Source organism: Triturus cristatus, chromosome 1_2 (assembly GCF_964204655.1).
Source record: "Triturus cristatus chromosome 1_2, aTriCri1.1, whole genome shotgun sequence".
NCBI classification, from domain to species: domain Eukaryota; kingdom Metazoa; phylum Chordata; class Amphibia; order Caudata; family Salamandridae; genus Triturus; species Triturus cristatus.
Genome location: NC_140580.1, coordinates 401789628 through 401813452, shown reverse-complemented (window position 1 = coordinate 401813452; position 23825 = coordinate 401789628). Strand labels below are relative to the sequence as shown.

Below are 23825 nucleotides of genomic sequence, written 5' to 3'. Positions count from 1 at the left end.
TTTGAAAACATCTGTAAGGAATTGAACCAGGGTCTTCAGAACAAATCAAGTCAAAAACCCGCGATGGGAAAAAGATGGTTTGACAAGGAATGCACGAAAGCACATGGAGTCCTATTAAAGGCTCTTAAAGCGACCCCTACGATTCGTGCTGATATAACCAGTGCAAGGGCTGCGTATAAAAAAACCATCTTAGAAAGAAAGAGGGTCTTGAAAGAAAATGCGCTGACTCAACTCCTTGAACCAGAAACGTTAAAAAATAGCAGCTTATTCTGGAAAATAATAAATCAGCCATTTCTCTGTGATGATTCTAATAGCCCCTTGGAGGCAAATATCCCAGATGAAGACTGGATCAAATATTTTAGCCAGATATATTCAGCAACAATGAGTGTGGCTGTAAATGATGGGATCCAGGAAACTGATGTAGGGGCACCCTCTATTGGCGACACTGTTGTCACCTTTGATATTGTAGATGTTGAAAGGGCGATAGGTCTAACTCAAAAAAATAAAGCCCCAGGACCCGATGGGGTGCCTGGGGATGTCTATAAAAGTGAGCCGAAATTTTGGGCAAAAATTTTATGTAATGTTTTTAATGCTCTCTCGAATGCAAGAATCCCAGAATCCTGGAAAAAATCCATTATTATTCCTGTATTTAAAAAGGGTAATAGACAAGATCCCTCTTGTTACAGACCTATTTCCCTGATTGATACATCAGTGAAAATATTGGGACGGGTTATTTTAACAAAATTGAATGAGTGGCTTACGGAGAAAGGGATATTGTCAAATGCCCAGTATGGCTTTAGACCAAAAAGAAGCACAATAGACCAAGGGCTTAATTTGTATTTACTAGTGGAAAAATATACAAGGGCTAAAGAGGGTTCTATGTACCTGGCATTCATGGACCTCTCGTCAGTGTTTGACCTGGTAAATCGCTCTAAACTATGGGAAATTTTGCTAGATATTGGTCTAGATAGGGCCCTTGTCAATCTACTAGCAGACCTACATACTGACTTAACAACCTCGATCAGAGTAACCTCTGAAGGGCGCTGTACAAGTCACTTTAAGTCGGACAGGGGCGTGCGGCAGGGGTGCATCCTGGCGCCGCTATTATTTACCATTTACATAAACGCCCTGGACTCTATTCTCAAAGATGCAACCTTAGACATCCCACGAGTAGGAGATCTTGGTATTCCAGTTCTCTTATATGCCGATGATGCTGTTTTGCTCTCACGCACTGGGGTGGGTTTACAAAGATTACTGGATGTATTTGAGAAATTTATGGGATCATTGGACTTAAAGATTAATGCCAAAAAGTCCCAAATCATGATAATGGGCAAGAATAAAAAGAGTAAGATCGCAAAGACATTTGTCTGTGGGAAGCAAGAGCTGAGTAAGGTAGCTACTTTTCCTTACCTGGGGATCACATTTGATGAAAGAGGTACTTGGGGCCCCCAGATAAAAAATAGAAATATTGCCCTAGCAAGATCATCTTCAGCCCTACAGGGATTTGGTAAAAAACTAGGTGCTAGGCCAATAGCGTCGCTACTCAAAATCTATAAGGCAAAATGTCTTGCTGTTGCCACATATGGAAGTGCTATATGGGGCAATTGCAACTCTGATAGTATACAGACTACCGAAAACAAATTTTTGAGATCGATACTCTCTGTACCGCAGTCTTCTCCAACATATATTGTCCATACAGAACTGGGAATGGGCTACATTTCAGACCTGATTAGAGTAGCTCCGGTCGTGGCCTGGTTAAAAATATGGTTGAATCAAGAAATTCCCCTCAATCACATTATTTTAAAAGACTGTTTGCAGTTGGATAGAGCCACAAAAATACCGTGGCTAGTCTATATTAAAAATTGTTTTGTTAAATTGGGGAGAGAGGAACTTTTTTCAGCACCGGAAAAGATCACTTCGAAAGACATTGGTCTTATAAAGAGGATGATGGGCGAGTTATTAAGCTCAGAAAGAGAAAGAGTTGAACTGGAGAAACCCTTGGTTCGGGGTAGCATCATTTTGAGTACCCACATAGGTACCGAACCATATTTAACTACAGTAAATCTTCCTTTTCACCGGTTCCTTTTAACTCGTTTCAGGTTCAATTTGATTCACCTAATACTTGGACACTTCCCATCCTGGTGTATCCCAGAAAACGCCAGTCCGTGTAAATGTGATAATTTTTCGATTCAGGACACCACACATTTCTTGATGTTTTGTGACTTGTACACCGCCCCAAGAAAGAAATACTTGCTTCCTATTTTAAGGGAGGCTGGGTTTATCCAAGTCAAGCCTGCTATCCTTTTTTTACAGCTTTTACAAACCCCCAGGATTATGTATCATGTAGCTAGTTTCCTGGTGGGGGCTATTAGGATTAAGAAAAGCAAGTCACCCAATAATTAGATAAATATCATCCCATAATGGTCTTATTAACACTGTCATCTGGATCTTGTTTCTTGGGGGATTCATGCATGTAAATGTAATTTTTAGATGGATGTAAATAGATGGTTTTATTTGACTGACCTCTTTTAATATTTTAATATTTTTAATGATCGAATTGTCTAATGAAATAATGTGTTTTTTTTTTTTTTTATGAATGTGCATTGTATTGTTCCTATGTCTTTTTATGATATTTATTTATCGAAATAAAGTACTTTGACTGACTGATATATATATATATATATATAATATACTGGCAGTTGCCAGTAGAGAGTTATAGTTAGGAACTATTTTCCATAGGAAATCTGCAACTTTCTATTGGGAATTTCTTTGGCGCCGATTGACGAATCTTTGCGAAATTCTCCAAACTTTTGGCCAGCTCCGCTCCGCTCCTACCCTGAAAGTTTCGTGGTGATTCGTCTAGCGGGGGCAGAGAAAAAAGGGGGGTCCCAAAACGCGTTTTCCCCCATGCAATTTCCCATAGGATCTGTTGTCGCAGCTACAGCCCGAACCGCTTACACCAAATTTGGCAAAGAGGTAGTCCTCAGTTCGGACTCGTGCCTTTTGCATATTTGGTGTGAATCTGTTCAATAGTTCCTGAGAAAATTAGGGTAAAACAGTTAGTGATATCTATGGCCGTGGACCCTACCCGCATCATACGCGAACCCTCTCCGAACCGAGCACGCACCCTCCCGATCGCGCGCTGAATGCTAATTGGCTGTTGAGCGTCTCTACATTCGAAACCAGGAACTGTTGACGGCCATTTTCTGCCTCGGTAGAAGCGAGGCTAAGGAAGCAAGGGGAATAAGTGCGTAAAACATATAAAGGGGGCAGAGTGGGAATACTCTGACCCTCTAGAGGTGCTTAGGGGGTCCCAGAAGGACCCCCTGGGGCCTCCCTTTAAAAAAAAAAAAACAGCGGCGAAATGCGCGCACCCTATCACGTTGGATGCACGGATTCTCTCGCGGTGGGTGCGCGGATCCACGGCAACGTTTTTTGAAAAACGACAAGAAATCATTGGTTGTATAACGACTTTCTAGACTGAAAGGTAGGGTGTATATTTTTGTTTTTTAAAGGTATGATTGTTATTGGTTAACAAAAACAGATAGTAAGGAACATTATAAATGATAAGCAGATATGTTGAAAAGTCAAGCACACTTCCGGTCTTGTGTAGGAACCTTGTGTGCTGAACTTGTGACCTGTGAGCTCAGTGCAGTGTTCCATGACCTGTTTCTATGGTAACGGGCAGAAGGCAGATTGGGGGAAGGGTTGAAATGTATTTCAGTTGGAAAGGGTTGAAATGTTTAACCAATAGAAATGTGCGTTTGCTTTTGAGTTTATGTGCGAAGGATTGTGATTTGATGTTTACATGTATACGTGTCGAAAATGAAAGGGAAACTTTTCCATTCTTTGTTTTTGCTGAGAGGTGCACAGTGCAGAGATTATGTAAAAGAAAATATGGTGAGTGATTGATATCTGTTTTCCTGCTGCTGGGTGCGATTTCGCCATTCCTGGATCCGCGACTGCGGGACTGCGAGGACCAGCACTCCCTGAGCACAACCACTCACGGCGCAGCTGGATACTCTTCCCGCCCCCTCCCCCTTTCCCTATTTCAGTACTCCACCCACTCTCCGCGCCAGCGGGACGCGTGCGGGACGTACCCCAGGGCGAAGACCGGGCAAAGAGCGGGCCCTCTAAGGCCCTCCGAGGCCGACTGAGGCAGGGTTGGGCCTGGTTATTGACATTGAAGGTATCGTGATATATCACTATTATAATGGCCTTGTTAGAGAATAAAATGCTAGGGGATAAATTGGGGGGGAAGTGACAAATGGCCCTTTAGATAGCTACTTCAAGAAGATCTGTGTGGACGATGAGAGGGGTATTTTAATGGACGAGCGTAGAACTGAGCGTCGACGCTCAATTGAGAATATGAAACGTAGGGCCCCAGAGGCTCTTATCCCTCAGGCCCCTCCAGATGATTGTGATAGCTGTGGTACCAGTGATGCCTCGTCTTCTCAAGATAGTGTTCCGCTACTATTACGTGATTGTTCCCCTACTAATTGTGTTCCCAGTGTTCATGTCATTAGTGATTCTTTCCCTTTAAATGATATAAGAAACCGTAAAGTCCTTAATACACGGCTACCAGGCCGTGAGAAACAATTTGGGAAAAAGGCCAAGAAATCGGTTAAGGGGAAAATTCATGGTCCCCCACCTAGGAAAATAAGACGTAAGGAGGGGGCGGCCCCAGTATTCCCTAGGATTAAACACTGATTTTGACCAACATAAAAAGACTATAACTGGAAAGGCTTTTGGCCAGATAACCTAGCCAGAAAGTAGGCCAATTTTGGCCACTTGTACCCTCCTTGTAGGCCCCGATTTAGTTGCGATTAACCCCGAGCCCGTTTTGCCTGTTGTTAACCCCCCCCAGACTCCTGTTATCTCTACTGCTCTCCTAACTAAACTGGGAGATTTGCTTAGCACTTTTATATTGCCCATTACTGATAATTTAAGGAGGTTGGAGCACAGGCTAGAGAACATTGAATCCACATTGAGAAACTTGATTGCCGCAGATAAGGCTCAAACGAATGGGGCTAGTCTTCAGGTCACAGTACCCACTAGTAATATTCTTCAGGACATTCCTGATTCTAGTAAAAATGTACCTCAGGTCCCTGATCGTCTAATACCTGACCGTCCCAGAAAGGGCCCTCCAACAACTTTGGAACATTTAACTAGTAAGCCAGTTATCGATCTTGTGGAAGGTCTTACCACTGCACCACTGGGGATTACATGTCAGGAGCAGGGTAGCCTCAATGGGGATGGGGGTCCTAGGGCCCTTGGGCCTCAGGTTGATTTACCTCCAGAAGCTGTGCCCTTGGTGGTGGTATTGACAGGGGTCCCTGCATTGGCTGATAATAAGAGAGAAGATTTTTATCGGCTGAAAAACAAAATTATACATTGGTTACGAATATATAGGCCTATAAACAAAAACGTTATTGGTGAGATATTGCATGTCAGACGTCTCCCCTGGCTTAGTGGTAGAAGTAAAGATGTCGAGGGAGATATAGTTAGAGATCCAGAAGTGGTTGATTTTATATTGAATTGGCCTCTAGGTAATGGTAACAGCCAAATTAGACCCCGAGCCTTGACTTATTTTTATCCCAGGTCCCTTGTGTTCCCTCTAACCCAAGCTAGGAATATTGTTAGAACTTACCCAGTTATCCCCACAGGATTATATGGCAACAATTTGCTTTCCGATCCACAGGGTTGAAATATGATACCTCCTAGAGGTTCAAGGTACGACAACTGGAGAACGAAGCATCTGAAATCTTTTACTCCATTGGAGTTAGGGAACAGGTTTGATGTTTTTTCAGGCATGGATGACTGTGATTGAAGATTACAGTACAGGAAGGGTATGTGGGACAGTCAAAGTGTTGTTAGACTAGAGGGGAACATAACTGAGTTACCCGATGAGGTTGACGAACCCCTTACCAGTGATAGGGTTCTCTTAGATCCAAAAAGTAGGGTTGCTACTAGTTCCCTTGCTATTACCTAGTAGTAGCGACGTTAATCAGTTTTTAACTCGGGGAGAACTTTCTGAAACACCCAACCCAGGGGTATCGGTTGATGAAAATGGAGTTATTCCAGCTCCGCTTACTAGAGGTAAAGATGTTATCCGACTGTTATCCTGGAATATAGCTGGGTTGGGAAAAAAAATTGATTCTCCCTGATTGGAACAACTTTATTGAAAAATTTGACATATGTATGTTCCAAGAAACTTGGAGCCTAGCACCAGTATATAAAACTGGATATGCAACCTTTTGTGTACCCGCTTACAGTTGTGGTAAGGGCAGACCCTCGGGGGGTTTACATATATGGATAAAAATAGATCTAAACTGGAATATCTCTGCTCACGATTCGGATTGCAGGGACATTCAACATCTTTCATTGCCAGGCCAGGTGATGGGAAGCAAGATAGAGTTATTCAATATTTATGCTAGAGGGACTCGGGGAGATAAAATGCCTTGTACTTTCACGATTCTAGAACAGGCGTTAGCCAATTGCCCCTCAAATTCTAAAATACTTGTGGGGGGGGATTTTAACTGTACATTTGAACCCCTAAGTGAGGATGACCCTTTGGGTATAGAGGAGGACGATGCTAGTTGGTCCATCCCTGCATTGTTATTACCCCCGATTAAAAAATGGTCCGCTAAAGCATTACAGATTAATGCTCTTACTGTTGATTATAATCTAAGAGCAGTTAACGGTAGATCACTATCTGATCGAGACGGGGCCATGACGTTTAATAGACTCAGCAGCCCGTCCCGAATTGATTATATCTTACTGGACGTTACTATGTGGTGTGACCTAGTTGACATGGAGGTGGTCCCTTCGCAGGACAGTGACCACAATCCCTTATGTTTGACGTTAGGGTGGAGAAATTTAAAAGGTGGTCCAAATGCAGTCCCATTGCAGCTAACAAAGGAGGTGACTCCTTATGATGGCAACCGAAGATTGAAATGGGATAAGGTTGGCTCTCACCCAGATAAATTGGCAAAGATTAAGACGCATATTGATGTGCTAACTAGAGAGTTGGAGGACCTAAACATGGGAACAGGGGTTGCTCAGGAATCGCCTTTCCCTCAGATATACAGTAATGTTATTGAGGAAGTTGGTAAACAATTTGCAACCCGGAGCTCTAATGCAAAACCCCCTAAACCCAGTAATCCCTGGTACTCTGTAAAGTGCCGGGCTAAAAGACGAGAGTTAACCGTTGCCCTCCGTAAAAAGAACCAGCCTTTAGTTAGAGTAGCCAGGAGGGAGTACGCGAAGGAACAAGTGCGGGCAAAAAAAGAGTGGGAGGAACAGTATTGGCAGGACCTCAAAAATGCATCTAAAATGAAAAATGCTTCACTGTTCTGGGATTTGATTAATAAGGCCAGAAATTATAATAGGCCACTGTTGGCTAATCATATTACTAGCCAACAATGGTATTCCCATTTCTCAATAATATACGGTGGACAAGATGCAACTGAATTTCTTTTTTATGATCCAGTCAATCGGGCCCCCCCTTTACCAACGATCGAGAATACATTTGTCCCTTCGGAGGTAGAAGAGGCCATAAGAAACTTAACCCCGAGGAAGGCAGCAGGCCAAGATGGCATTCCAGGGGACCTTCTTATGAAAGAACCCACAGCATGGGCCACACTTATTGCATTAATAATGAACCTAATTTCCAAGGGACATCCCGTCCCTGACTCGTGGAAGGGGGCTGAGGTGATTACGGTTTACAAAAAGGGTGACAGGGATGACCCTGCCAACTACAGACCAATCAGTTTGATAGATGTGATTCAGAAAGTGGTTGGCAGGGTCATCATTTTGCGAGTTGGTGCTTGGATGGAGGAGGAGCAGGTCCTCTCCCATTTCCAGGCCGGGTTTCGGAAAAAAGTAGGTACGATGGACCAGGTCTTCCGCTTTTTTGAGATCTATTGGAAAACTGTGACAATCAACCATGGTAGCCTCTACCTGGCGGTTATAGATCTCAGGATGGCGTTCGACCTGGTCCCCCGAGCTAGGCTGTGGGATATTTTGGAGGAGATGGGCTTGCCGGGTTACCTTCTGGACCTTATAGTTTAAACTCCATGAAGGTAATTATGCCAGAATCAGATGGGGTACCCAAGGCCAATTGACCAAGAGGGTGCCCGTGAGAAGGGGAGTCCGCCAGGGATGCGTCATGGCGCCGACCCTTTTTTCCCTTTTTGTGAATGGCGTGGTGGACTATCTGAGGGACGAGTCGGCGGATGCGCCATCCCTGGCTGGGGAAAAATCACCAACTCTTCTCTTCGTGGACGATACCATTCTGATTTCGAAAACCCCTGCAGGCCTCCAAAAACTATTGCACCGCTTCAGTGAATTTTGTAATGACAGGGGTCTTACAATTAACACCTCGAAAACCAAACTTATGGCCCTTTCCCCTTCCAAAAGGTTTTATAATAACTTTTCGCTTAACGGGGAGTCTTTGGAGATGGTGGAGTCCTTTGACTATTTGGGTGTTAGGGTGAATAACCGGATGCGCTGGAATGACCACCTGGCTAAAATGTTATTACATTTTAAAAGAGTTGCAGGGGCGGTAAAGCGCGAGCATAGGGTGTCTGTGAGTAAACCTGTGGCTCCGGCCCTAGCAATTTATGAAGGCCAAATATTGCCAACTGCCCTGTATGGTTCTGAACTCTGGGGGTTCGAGAACTTCCCGGATTTAATTACCGCAGAAAACAAGTTCTTGAGAGACTTGGTTGCCTTACCTGTTTCTACCCCATTGATACCATTACGCCTAGATATGGGCAGGCGCCCGCTTAAAGAAATAGTGCGCCTTCGCCCTCTACTTTTTTGGGTCCGACTAAGAAGGACTGAGGAGCTCAAGAATTACGCAGCTGCATTGGATGAACTTATCTTGTTAGATAAAGGTAACAGGATTAAGTGGCTGAGTAATCTGAGGCAGTTGGTTGCAGATATAGGCCTAAGTGATCTTTGGAAGAGCCAATCCCCCCCACCTAAACAAATTATTAAGAAGCTGTATTGGGAGTGGGTTCAGCAGGAGACTTCCCGTAGGGGTGTTGGGGGTTCTTCAACTGAGCGCTTCCTAGAATTTAAGGGGTTCAGGTCATTTGAATTATTTCTTGACTATATCGAGAAACCCCTAGATAGATCATTATATTTAAAAGTCAGGTTTGGAATACTTCCTGTTAATGTTTTTACCTTTGGTTGGAACCTTAATGGTAGTTCAACGAAGGCGTGTCCGTGTTGTGCATCCCCCATGGAGTCTGTGGCGCACCTTATGTTTGCTTGTCCGGCTTACAAGGTGCCTAGGAGGATATGGCTAAAACCCTTATGTAAGGGCCTGGGCCTTCGATGCCATGTAATGGCCCTGCGAGTCCTCTGTACTGATACATATTCTCCCTCATTGGTATGTGGTGTTGCCAAATTTATTGGAAGTGCTTGGGTGATCCGTAAGAGGAGACTTAAGCTCCAACTTACTTCGTAGGCTGGAGCGTCTAAATGAAGGAATGGCCCTAGGGCCGGGTTAATGGCCCCATATATTTATTTATATAGTAGGGGGAATGTGTAGTCATGTTGTTAATGTGGAGTAAATTCGATGAATTTTAAATGTTCCTTTGTACTGTGATCTATTATGATGTTTATGCTGAACAAATTTTAATGACCCACATTGTATTTTTGTAGTGTGTGTTCACACAGGTCATGATTATTGTATATTCACTTTTATGATGAAAATTTTTATCGAATAAAGTATATGACTTGACTTGACTTGAGTGATTGATATACTCCTTAATCTACAAAAGAACTTGAAAGATGAGTTATTTAATTGTGAGGGGATGTATGTGGACTATTTTGATTTTAAATCAGACTAATGTATTTTTCCTGCTGAAGTTTAGGGAGTACTTTTTTTCTCTACAATGTGTGTGCATGTAGAAACCATTCTGCGATTGGCCTTTGTTTTTTCATGTGTTTGTAGAGAGATAACTGTGCAGTTTTTATATTTTGGTAGAATTAGAAACCAGTCATTGTTTATGAATTTGTGAAATTAGTTATGTTATGTTTCTATACTAAAATATAGTACTACTTCTAGATGAAGAAATGTGTTTTCATATAGTGCAAGGGATAGTGTTGTTTGTCTAGAATCACACAGTGAGTCTGTGTGCATTTGGGAACCACTGTGAGAGAAGCATTTGGTAATATTGTGTATTTGCTGACAGATAAGTGTTTTAAAACCAGTCAGGTTGTCAAGTTTTAGTAGCATTAGAAGCCAGTCTTTGCTTATGCGTTGATTATGTGTTGATTAAATGAGTCAGGCATTGACACTAAAGTGCAGTCGTGAAATATGTAGATTGTGTGCAGTTCCCTTATCACTTCCAGTGTAGTGAATGAGTTTTGGTAAACTCCTAGGAATACTAGTGTTTGTCTAGAATCACACTGTGAGTCTGTGTGTATTTGGGAACCACTGTGAGAGAAGTGTTTGGTAACATCGTGTATTTGCTGACAGATAAGTGTTGTAAAACATGTCATGTTGTCAAGTTTTAGTAGCATTAGAAGACAGTTATGGCTTATGCTTTCATTATATGAGTCAGGCATTGACAGTAAATTGCAGTAGTGAAATATGTAGATTGTGTGCAGTTCCCTTACCACTTGCACTGTAGTGAATGAGTTTTGATAAACTCCTAGGTATAGTGGTTGTTGTCTAGAATTACACTGAGTCTGTGTGCATTTGAGAACCACTGTGAGAAGCATTTGGTAACTTTGTGTATTTGCTGACAGATAACTAATTTAAAACCTCTCATGTTGTCAAGTTTTAGTAGCATTAGAAGATAGTCTTTGCTTATGCATTGATAAAATGAGTCAGGATTTGACACTAAGGTGCAGTACCATGTACTATTCTGTTCACTGTGGCAGAACTGAAAATGTAAAAGTTTTACCTAAGCACTGTCCTAGAAGTAGTCTGATTATTTAGTCAGTTTCTAAGTACCAAATAGACTGCTTCAAATGTCGATGCAGTATGCATGTAGTGTTCTAACATACTATACACTTGTCTTTTACACCTTCAATTCCCTAGTCAGTATCCATACACTTCCAGGAAACATCCTGTCACTTCCTTTGCAGTCCTCTAGAGACCCATTCAACAGCATGTACTAATCCATTGACTGTGCCAAATCCTAATAAATTCTCCCAGGCACTCTCCTTGCAGTACTCTAATCCTTCAGTCAGTACCCAAGTACTCATCCAGTGACCCAGTGCTTAGTATATGGACTGCTTCAAACCCTTATCCTCTATGTATGCAGTCCTCTAACCACCTACACAATTGTCTTTCACAACTTCAATTCCCTAGTCAGTATCCATACACTTCCAGGAAATACCCTGTGACTCTCTTTGCAGTCCTCTAGTGATTCATTCAGCACCATGTACTAATCCATTCACTGTGCTAAAACCCAAACATTTATAAATTCACCAAGATACTATCTTTGCAGTACTCTAATCATTCAGTCAGTGCCTAAGTATTCATACACTGAGCCAGGCCTTAGCACATGGACTGCTTCAAACCCCTATGCACTATGCATGCAGTCTTCTAACCACCTAGACACTTGTCTTTCACACTTTCAATTTCCTAGTCAGTATCCATACAGTCCAGCACTTGTCACTGCCTTTGCACTCCTCTAGTGACCCATTCAGTACCAAGTACTAATCTATTCTCTGTGCGAAAAGCCTAGCACTTATAAATTCACCTAGGCACTCTCCTTGCTGTACGATAATCATTCAGTCAGTACCCAAGTAGTCATGCAGTGAGCCAGGCCTTAGCACATGGACTGCTTTAAATGCCTATGCAGTATGGATGCAGTCCTCTAATCACCTACACAGTTGTGTTTCACACCTTCTATTGCCTAGTTAGTATTCATACTCTTCTAGCAAACACCCTGTGAGTTACCAAGTGTGTCTCCTTATACTACTGTAATCATTTAGTCAGTTAGCATGTAGTGTTTTAGTGAGGTAGGCTTTAGGCATGAACTGCTTCAAAGTAATATGCACTATGCATGTAGTGTTTTAATGATCGTCACACTTGTGGTTCAGGGCTATAGTTTCATAGTCAGTTTTTATATAAAATGTGTTTGTACAGTAATGGAATAGTATAAATTTGAAAGTTATTAATATACATTTATTTGTGATTCTTTTTTACAGATACAGAACAGGAGTGTTTCTCATCTGTTTGCACTCTTCTCGTGCAAGATTGTTTGGATGAAGGGTCCTTAGGTGTTTCATCATACTTGCTGTGCCGCACGAGTATTTTTTGTTAGGATCTCCTCGTAACAGAACTCTTTGGCAAATCTTGCGAGTGACGAAGGTGGCATTGGTCTTCGTTTGCTCCTTGGAAAAAGTAAAAACTTTCCTCACCACTGAAGAAAAACGTTGTTTGTGTGGTGCCTTCTGCAAAACATTTTCTTCAGATTCGGTAGATATTTTAAAGCGGCAACATTTACAATTTTTGTAAGTTAAACTTATAAAATTTTGTTAGCTGTATGCATTTTATATATCTGTGATTTGTTTCTTGTGGTATTTTGTTGAGAATACCATGTTGTTGTTTTTTTAACAATCTTTCTTATTTTCCAGGTCTGTCGTCGACATCCATTTTCCCCACAGTAGTGTTCCGCCTTGTTGTTTTTTATTATTGTTGTTACATTTTGTTTATTAGTTTATTGTTCATATATATGTTAATAAAAAAAAGTTTGAACATAGTTTTTTGTTTATATATCTATTATTATAAAAAATAAAGTTTAAAAAAAAAATTCATAACATTTTTGGTTGTTCTCTTAACTGCTGTGCGACTCTTTCTTGTTCTTATTACTGTTATTTGATGGAGTCCACCATGGTGTTAAATTTTGGGGGACTTATTGCTGGAATACTGGTGATATCTGCAGTTTGCACTAACTTCTGAATAGTGTGATAGATTTATCTCAACTCTACTTCCGTTAAAGTGCTGATAATGAAATGGAGAGTAGCCGTTCCCGTGCAAAAAGACACGAGGTGCACCTTTCCGATTTATTCTAAATACTAAAATCCTGTATTGAATTGCACTGAGGTATTGGCTGCAGTTACAGTGTACATACAAAATCTATTAAGAAATCTCATTGTATTTATATTGATTGGGAATAGTGCGTCAGGTGCTGGATCTTGATGAGATACACTGCTCAGTTCGTATATTGTTCTGCACACGAAAAAAAGCCCATCACAACTTTCACACTAATTGCAATGCGAAACAAATTCCGGCGATAAGACACGTTAGCACCAGGGATTTTACACCTGCTTTCTGCTGGTGTTAAGCAGGACAACTACCTGCACCATGAAAGGGAACACAGCCAAGAGCCACACCAGTACACCCACAGGTGCCATAGAGTCAATGAGCATGATACAGGGATACCCATGAGGGCCAGAAGACTCATCTCAACAACTCCAGGACCGCCAATGCCCCCCAAACCCACATCTTAGTAAGTGTGTCCCTGTGGTCATTGTCTTAGCATGATAGGCACGAGCCCTGCAACATCACAGTGTGCTGTCACCTCAGCGTTGGCAGTGAGCCTGGATGTGTAGCTATGTACGCATCCTCCTGCATGCACAACTGGCGTGTGCTGGTCTGGGGTTCACAGGTCAGTGCAGGGGTGTGCCTATCCGGCAAGGGGAACGGGGTGTCTCGGACATGTCCGTGTACAGGAAGTGCGGTAAGTGTGTCTCTGTGTTCTGGTGTGGCCTGCTACAAGAGCCGCAGCAGTTGATGTTGTAAACTGGCATGCACCACCTCCAAACGGCACTGTGATGTTGTAGTTGGAATGTAGCAGGACATGCGCAAATAGGCATTACAATGGTGTGCCGTACGAGTGCACGAGATACAACAGCGCACCGTACAAAAGTGTGGGGGCTCGTGGGAGGGAGGTGCAGCCATTTGGCAGCATAACACACAGTGAACTCGACCATGTGCCACATGCTGGGCATCTCATCCATGATGACCACGGTCGTAGACATCCCACAACACCAACGACTGGCCTTTGTACACATCCTGTATGAATGCAGCGTGGTTTTCACTTCCATGCTCGTTCAGTGGTGTGATGTTGGCGGGTTGTGTGACTTGTGCTGCTTGTTGGTGTGTTTCATTTTGGCCATTGTTAGTCTATATGTGTGTTGTACTTAATTGTGCATGTGTGCCATTCTGCCCATCTCCCCCCTCCCCCCACTGCCTGCTTCTTCCTCTTCCTACTGCTGTTGTGTCTATAATTTTGTTGCTGCACACATAAAATACATGTAAAGAATAAATTAGAATAGTCCTAGATTCTTTTAGGCTTCAAAACTTCTCTATTGGTTTCTTTTTAATTTTCCATATGAACCGTTTTTTTAAATATTGAACACCACATAAAAGTCAGAAGTGCAATGTATTCTATCAACACACTTTCTAGAACATTCTACAACACGTGCAGGTTAAAAGTTCATCAATTTTTTAAAACTTAACGATATTTTTGTGTAACATTTTCTTGAATATTTAACGACACATGCAGGTTAAAAGATGACGATTGTTTTAAGTTCGAACAGTGCCTTTCAAATGCAAGTAGCAGGTGTGATTGATCTGAGCAAATGTTATCCTTTGATATGTACTCCACGTTGAAACTGCTTTTTCTTAACCAACCACAATGATGCTTTTCCACAAAACTAATGTGCACCCTACTTATAAAAAAGAATGCTTTTCATGATATCTTCAGAGATAAGTTATAGATAGGAATTAGCATTTAAAAAACCTTTGAAATTCACTGGAAAAAACATAGGTTTCAGGGGCGTTATAGTTAGGAATTGGCATTTAAAAAACCTTTGAAATTCACTGAAATAACCAAAGGTTTCAGGGGCGTTATAGTTAGCTGGACATTTACCTCGTACAAAACCCTAGAAATTCCCCTGTTATAGTTAGTTCAGCTAACTATAACTCGCACCCCCGCAATGCACTGCTGATGACATCACATATTACATCATGGCGAGGTGGGCGACAAAGAGGTCGCCAGGAGGGTGGGGGAAGGCTAAATAGCCTCCCCCTCACACCTGGGCCAGGAAGTGACACGCATTGCGCGTCATTTCCGGCCAGCCCGAGGAGCCCGAGGCAGGGGGCGTCCCCGCCCCCTGCCTGAGGGAGGGGGTGGGGAGGGGTGACCAGTGCCCCGGGGGCACTAAGGCGCCGACTGCTGATTGGCCCCCTGCGGGGGCCGCGGTAGAAAGTCCCGTAATGGTTCAACTTAGCACAGAGGAACACACGGGCACAGACCACAGCAGCAGTTGAAATCCAAATTTATTTTACAAGCCGGAGACGGCCCACATGACGCGTTTCAGTCGCTGACCTGCGACATTGATAACAAGATATATATCTACACATATAACACACATGCACAACACATCTTCATGCTCACCCATTGTAGGGTCTCCGCCAGTATTGTATAAGTCTCCAAAAACTTCATGTTTAGAAACGCCACTGGGAATTACAACGCTGCCCGCATTTTAAGTGCTGCTCTGGGAGGGCTGGTGAACGGGGTTCCAAGTACGACTGACAGCAGATTAATGAAGGAATGGCCGGGTAGGGTTTAGCAGAGTGAAACGTGGGGCGGGGTCCGTTGGCGGATATCACTCACTGTAGGCACTAGGTAGAGAGCTAACCGTTTTCTTGCTTTCCAGTTAACCCACTGTAAAAGTACACACACGAACCACAATCCCCAAGAGCAAACATCGGATAAAGGCTTACCTTATGACTCCCCACCCGCTGGAAGAAGCGCCACGAAGACAGCAAAAGACAGGCAGGAATAGAGACACTAGAATGCAGAGCAGACTCAGAGGCAGGGTTTCCGCGAAGCACTGCTCGGCTGATACTTCCCTGCCAATCAAAAAAGAGGAGAGGTGGGCGTGGGCAAACCATTGGCCGTTCCGGCTACACCTCCTACATATCAGCTGCCGGAGGGGCGTGGTGTACGGTGTAAGGGGCGGTTCCCGAGGATTCTGGTGGCAGGAATCTTATAAACTGTCAATGCCGCTGAAGTAGTGTGTTATTTTGTATAACAGGAACACGTTAATCTTCGGCTGCGTGGCGTAATGTTTTTTTGATGCCCATATGTGCACAGCTGCTCAACTGAAGGCAAAGGGAAACTTTCCCACTGAAAGCCGTACATTTCTTTCCTGCTATTCTTTCCCACGTTAACTCACTTATGCAATACAACCGAAACCCAGGGTTCAGGCTTCGTTGGCCATCTGCAGCAAGCCTGTTCGGGTTAGAGGGCACTGAAGCTTAGTGTTGTTTCAAGTGCAGCTGACCGTGATTGTCCCTTCTGTTGTTTCTTGGTAGCCGCTGCTCTTCTGTTTGCAATGTCGCGAGTACTAATTGTAGGAGCTGGAGTTACGGGAAGCCTGTGTGCACACCTTTTGAAAAGACGCCCAGGAATGACTGCACATCAAGTGGTTGTTTGGGATAAAGCACGTGGAGCAGGTCAGTGTAGCGCATACCTGCCCTCGTTAGCCTCGACTAACCGTACGAGTATCGTATAAAAGTGGTGTCTGTGTATAAGCGGTTACAGACAGAAGTAGCGGATCTTCGAGTTACGATTTTACTGAGCTTGATTACATTTCTGTTTCCAGCATTTTCAGTGCTTACTTTGTTGCAACTGTCGAAATGACTTATTCTTGAGCCTTCCTAGACATGACTGTAAATATTTGTATTTTTTCTATACACCGTGTATGTATTTCTCTTAGAGAGAAATACAATTGTAGGAGCATAACAAATACAACATAGAAAAGATCAGGGAATTTCAGAGAAAAGTACAATTCTAGAAGCAATGTCATATTTTTCACACATAATCAAATGCTAATGTTAGTAAAAGGGATGTCACATGACGAGTCTATGATTGGGAAGAGTTCAAGGTAATTCCACATTGTGGGAAACTGCCTTAGTCCTTAACAATGTACCATAGCTGCCAATATTCCCAGGTACATGCGTGATGTGCTGCTCTATAGAGGTGTGCGAGCCACTGAAAGCTCCGGCCAGGCTCGAGCCGGGCTCTGGCTCAGCTTTCATGTGGCTTCTGTCTGCCTGCCTCTACCAAGGATGTAGTGTTAAGGCCAGAACTGCCGAGCAGGTTTGAATCTCTGCATTGACTCACCATCCTGTGTTTCTGGACAAATCACTTAATCATTCATTCCCCTATAAACAACGAATGTGACCTTATGTAATGTAGCTAATGTTCATGAAAAGCGCTCCAACCCCCTTGGGTCGAGTTCAAGTTATATTAAAATTGCAAAAAAAATGTCAAAACACAGCCTTAACATAAGGAAAGACAAATCGATTCTCCTTTGCTGGCTGATTTCTACAAAGTGAAACCAGAAACCCTGGATGAATCCCAGCTTCCCCACTTAAATTGTGTGATCTTAGCCAAATATTTATTTCACAACCATTTTTTTCTTCATTAATGCACATGAAAGCACTTTCATGTATGTGAGTTCAGAATACCAGTGGTACAAAAATCTATCATGCTTAATTTAATAGACTATAATGTTGCTCTATGATAATCTGGATCGGGCACAGCGTTAAGACAATTGTATCGCCTCCTTTGGCACTAATGGTTAATGTTTAAAAACTATCACATTTAATAAGTGCTTCTCGGTGCATTGTTATAATTATAATGTGATTTATTAACGTCAAAGCTTCTCGTTACACTTTCTTACATTTTGAAGCAGCTTTATCATATTTTACGTTCTGTTTGTTGTGTGATTTACATAGCAAACATTTTCAGGACTCGGCTCTTGCATGTGCTCTAAGATCCGAGCCAGACCTTTGGCTCGGCTCTGGCTCAGCTCTCCCTGTAAATCTGTTGGCTCACTCACCTCTACTGCTTTACCCCAGGATTTTTCTTTCAATTCTGGGACTTCTAGTACTGGTTTATAAATGGAATAAACAGGGCTTCAACTACCTAAATTCGAACTAAAACTGGACTGGAGCAGTATATCATGCATGAACCTGGGAAACCTGACAGGGCTGAAAATGGCACTCGTAGAATGAGATATAAGTAGAAAAGTTCATTAGAAAGGTGTAGTGAGAATTCGATTCACGCCGCTGGATGATGCACGTTGACAGGGGTGCCATCAACCTCCCACTTTAGCATTTCAAGTGGGTGTTGGGTGTCACTTGTCAGCACTGTGAAACATTTAAGTTGTTTATGGCTTCTTTGACTTTAATTGGATACTCTGGTCTCCAAGATACTCATAAATAGGCTTTCCTGCTGTAGAAATAAGGAAGGGAGTGGATGGTATGTAGAGAGGGTTTGATTGTGTGAATGATGGAGATCGAAAGGTTGATGATAGATGAAAAGGAATGATGGAAATTGGACGCAGGATAGAAAGAAGGAAGGATAGATTAAAAGTGAAACAGCCTTTACAACACAGGAAAGTATATATATTGTAAGTGTGTGTGTGATATAACGCCACAACAGGTTTACAGTAAAACCAAGTATACTGAGGCACTCCAATGCTGATTCATTTATTTATTGAGAGAATGAATGACATGTTTCAGCTACACTGTAGCCTTTGTCAAGTTCAAATGGTCCGCCTACAAAGGTTTTACTGTAAACCTTTTGTAGAAATTTGGAGTGAGGTGCAAGGTGTCGCTAGCATCCACATCGCCAGGTGGTAAGCAGCCTGCTTGCCAAAATGCAGAATGTATATATATTCACTGAAAAAACCATAGGTTTCACACACGTTATAGTTAGGAATTAGCATTTAAAAAACCTTGCAAATTCAGTGAAAAAACCATAGGTTTCACACATGTTATAGTTAGCTGGACATTTTACTGATAAAAAACCAATGAAATTCCCCCGTTATAGTTAGTGCAGGCAACTATAACTCACGCGACCGCAATCCTCTGCTGATGACATATGTGTCTTTATGAAAAAAAAATATTTGTAATATATGTATAGCTAAAATTTAATGGAAGAAGACATGGGCAAATAAGTGTCTAAATACAGTATTAGCATCAGCAGAGGATTGCGGTCGCGTGAGTTATAGTTGCCTGCACTAACTATAACGGGGGAATTTCATTGGTTTTTTATCAGTAAAATGTCCAGCTAACTATAACATGTGTGAAACCTATGGTTTTTTCACTGAATTTGCAAGGTTTTTTAAATGCTAATTCCTAACTATAACGTGTGTGAAACCTATGGTTTTTTCAGTGAATTTGTACGTTTTTTTAAATGCTAAGTTACTTTACGCCATTCGTGGCGTGCGCGCCCACTTAACGCAGTTCGTTCCGTGCACGCACAGTGAGCACGCGGTGCGCTTCGCGCACCGCGCGCCACTTGAAGCAGTTAGTGCCGTGCACGCACGGTGGGCACGCGGTGCGCTACGCGCACCGCGTGCCCACGTTACGCTGGATGGGCCATGTACGCACGATGCGCTTCGCGCACCGTGCGCACATGGAGGACAGATTATGCGCTTCGTTGTGAAAGGTAAGCTTTTACATTTTGTTTTGACTATATTATGCCATGCACAAATGGTGCTCTGCGGGAACCATTTGCACACGGGGTGGGGAGAGTGTGGATAAGTTTTTTTAAAAAGAAATATTTTTTATCGTACGCGCGAATCCCCCCCAGACTTTCAGGGTAGGAGCGGAGCGTAGCGCCCCACCTATTTTGAAAATTTCGCGAGGATTCGTCGACCGGCGCCAAAGTTATTCCAAATAGAATGTTACGGATTTCCTATGGAAACAGGGTCCTAACTATAACTATCTACTGGCGACCGCCAGTAGATAATATATATATATATATATAGATAGATTGTTGGCCAGGGGCTTCACAGAACGGGCACTGGATGAGGCTATCCATCGAGCTAGAGCCCAATCACGTGATGACCTGTTGTCCAAACCACCAAATAAAAGTACTAAGCAAATGCCTAGCTTGACAACTACGGAGAGTAGCCCTAGATTGATCGTTACATATAACAAACAAAAAGATAGCCTGAGAAAACTAATAAACAAGAACTGGCATTTAGTCCAAAGTTATCCAGTTATAGGGGAGAGAATGCCATCAGCCCCATTGATAACATACAGAAAAGTACATAGTACAGGGGATTGCTTAGTTAGTAGTAGCCCAGAAATAAGTAAGAACTCTAATTGGCTATCAAATTGCAAAGGATTTATGAGATGTACAATATGTAAGGCATGCAAACATGGAGAAAGCAGGACTTCGTACAAAACACCATTTAAGGATATCCCAACTGTAATTGAAAAGTTTCTAACATGCACAACAGAATTTGCTGTGTATGTGCTGGAGTGCTCTTGTGGACTGCGATATGTGGGAAGCACTAAACTGCAGGTCCACAAGAGAATACTCCAGCACATAGGGCCATAACCAACAATGATTCTACGTATCCGGTGGCCCGGCTCTTTAAAGAGGTCCATGCAAATAACTTGGACCATCTTAAGTACTTTGTGATAAACTGTGTTCCTCCATTAAGACGAGGGGGAACAGAGAAGCAGTACTGAGATGCTTAGAAACTAGGCATATCCTAGAGATGGATAGTAAAAGTCCTCAGGGACTGAATACTGCAGAAGACCTGCACACCTGGCTCTAACAACAAGTTTTTTTTTTTTTAAAATCATACTGGTCTTTAAATATGAAAATGGAGAACTAATACCAAAAGGTTTTTATTAGTACGCTGAACCTCTTACCCATACAGTAAATTTCTATTCTCCCTTTTTCTTTTAGTTGTGACATGGGCTCATGTCACAACAAAAAGTACAATGCACTTTAGCACTTTATTGGGGTGTCCGTACTCAGGGAGTACTAGGACCACAAATTGTTTACACTTTAATTGCACTAAATGTTATAAATTTGCACTGTTTACAAAAAGTACATATCGACACAAAGATCAAAAAAAGTCTATGTCTTGCCATACCAAAACTTTATTTAAGCTTTGAATCTTGCGTAATTTTGCACATGGTGTTTACATGGAGTGCTAGCTAACTGTATTTTAGACAGTGAATTTTGCGTAATTTGCACAACAATGTTTACATGTAAAATTGCTCTTATATATTTCTATTAGTTTTAATATTTTGAATACAGCCAGGCATTAAATAAGCCAAAAGATCTGATATAAAATACAATGCAATGTGTGAGAGCAGACAGGTAGTCTGTTCTCTATATTTATGAATTAAGTATGCTCTTGTCACTTTAAAATGGGGAGAAAAAAATGTAGCATGTCATGTGATTAAGGCCCCTGGTGGGTTGAAATGTGTCATGGCGGCACACCACTAAAAATAAATGAAATATTGCACCAAATAAGAGGACTCCGTGCCTTTTTTGATTCTTGGCTTCAGAGGTACGAAGAAAAAAAAGGAGTACTTGATATATATATATTTATTTCTGGCAGTCAGCAGTAGGTAGTAATAGTTAGGACCTAGTTACAATAGGAAAAGCATTGTTTTTACTTTCCTATAACTTTGGTGTCGTTTGATCAATCTTCATGACATTTTTAAACAAAATTGTAAAAGTAGGTTCTAGTTGGCATGGAAAGTTTGAGGGTGATCCGTGCTGGGAGTACTGAGAAAAGGAGGCGTGTAAAAAGGGTGGGTTTGTAATGTTAATTCCCATAGGAATGCATTGTCGAACCTACAGCCTCAACCACTGAACGGAATGACACCAAATTCGGCAGAAAGGTAGATGTTGTTACTTCTATTGTGCTTTTTCTTATGTGGTGCCAATCCGACAGGTACTTTTTGAGAAATGTAGGCTGCAAATTATAGATATATCTCTGGCCGCAGACATTTCACGGTGGTTTCACATTTAACCGCAGATGCACGCGCCAGCAGGAATGCTCTGATTGGCTGGAAGAAACCTGAACAGAAAGTTGCAGCCACCATTTTATCATCCGAGAATGGTTCCCGGGGCTGACATTTTGTGTGAAACCCCATATAAGCCGTCAGGGTGGAGATACTCTGACCCCATGTTTGAGAAATGGGTGTGTTAGTGACACAAGTTATGTGTCCAAAATAGATTTTAATTGTGCGCGATATTCGCAACGACGTCGTGACTGCCAGCGCGGCCCCCGTGTATCGTCGCCGGGACATTGAGACTATCACGACGTCATTGCGAATATTGGTGAAATATATATATATTTGTATACACTCGCTGGTCACTGTCACACTCATGTATGCATCACAAACTCACTCAGACACTTATACACCCATTCACTTACCTACTCACACCCTTATACATTCAGTCAAACACCCACTCAGATCTCATGCGCCCACTCACATACCCATTCAGGTACTAATGCACCCTCTTACAGACTCACTCGGAGAGTGATGCACCGTGTACAGACCCACTCAGAGACTCATGCACCTACTTTGAGATTCACTCATAGACTCATGCATACAGTCTCATTCCCACTCACAGACCCACCTGGCATTCAGGCACCACAGACTCACGCAGATATGCCATGCACCCACTTACAGAGTCACTCAGAGAGTCACTCACCCACGTACAGACCCACTCAGAGACTCATGCACCCGCTTACAGACCCACGCACGTACTTATGCTTGTCCTCACAGACCCCCTGAGACACTCATACACCCATTCAAACACCCATACAGCCACACACAAACTCAGTCACAGACCATCTCGGAGACCTATGGACTCAGTCACTCACTCATACACTCAAAAACTCACACTGCCACTCACAAACTCACTCAGATATACACGCACCCACTCACTCGCCTTGTCAAGACTTATGCATCCACTCACAAAGCCACCCAAACACTCGTCCTCCTAGTCACATATACACTCAGACACTCATGTATGCAACCATTCACTCACCTACTCAGACAGTTATGCTCTCACTCTCAGACCCATTGAGACACTCATACACCCACTCACAGATCCACTCAGGCACTCATACATCCACTCATCGACTCACTCAGACACTCACACTCCAATACAGTCACTCACACAGCCAGTCATAGACCCACTCAGAGACTTATGCCCCAGTCAGTTATACACTGAGAGACTCATGTACCCACTCACAGTCACACTCAGAGACCCATACACCCACTGACAGAACCACTAAGACACTCACACTGCCAGTCATAGACCCACTGAGAAACTCATACACACACTCACAGACCCACTGAGAGACTCATGCACTCACTCACAGACCCACTCAGACACTCATGCACCCACTCACTCCCTTATAACTTATAGTTAGGCTAACATTTCACTCGTACAAAACCAGAGAAATTCAGCAGTAATAGTTAGCTGAGCTAACTATAACTCACACTCCTGCAATGCACTACTTATCACCTCATATATCACATCACTCATGACATGGTCAGTGACATCACTGATTACATCTCAAATGACATCACTCAACTTTAACTGTGGCATTGATCAATGATATTGGCCTATAACAGGCCAAGTCTTTTCTGTCTCCCTTTTTAAATACTACTGTTGCCTCTTTCCTAGAAGCAGGCAGGGGACCAATAATAGCATCTTTGAAGATATTAGTTAGCAGCGGTGCTCATAAAATAGGTTTATCCTTAAAAAGTTAACGGGAAACCCTGTCTGGGCTAGGAACTTTTAGGTGGATGCCCTGAATTATGGCTGCCTCCACTTCTTTTACTGAAATAGACGCCCTAAACTGAATGGCTTGGTCCATATTATGGATCAACTCTACTTCCCGAACGTCAGGGTTAAACACTCTATTTAAAGGATTAAAAATAAGGGTAAAATAATTAGGCCATACATCTAAAATCGGTAAGACCGTTTTTT

The 23825-nt window shown here is 42.5% G+C and overlaps 2 protein-coding genes across 4 annotated transcripts in view; one reads left to right on the top strand and one right to left on the bottom strand.

Annotated features, from left to right (window-relative positions):
* Positions 1–15957, bottom strand: part of LOC146867422 (lysosomal acid lipase/cholesteryl ester hydrolase-like) — a 92165-nt gene extending 76208 nt beyond the window's left edge. The window contains exon 1 of one of the 2 annotated variants that reach the window (XM_085605656.1): positions 15767–15957. The gene's annotated coding sequence lies outside the window, so the exon portion shown is untranslated. Of the gene's footprint in view, positions 1–15437; positions 15620–15766 lie in introns of those variants that run through there. The other variant, XM_085605647.1, reaches the window with a different exon arrangement.
* A 20-nt stretch (positions 15958–15977) lies between these two features.
* Positions 15978–23825, top strand: part of RNLS (renalase, FAD dependent amine oxidase) — a 455130-nt gene continuing 447282 nt past the window's right edge. The window contains exon 1 of one of the 2 annotated variants that reach the window (XM_085605681.1): positions 15978–16501. In XM_085605681.1, coding sequence (XP_085461807.1) covers positions 16381–16501 — 121 coding nt within the window. In that variant the 5' untranslated portion in view covers positions 15978–16380. The remainder of the gene's footprint in view (positions 16502–23825) is intronic. The other variant, XM_085605670.1, reaches the window with a different exon arrangement.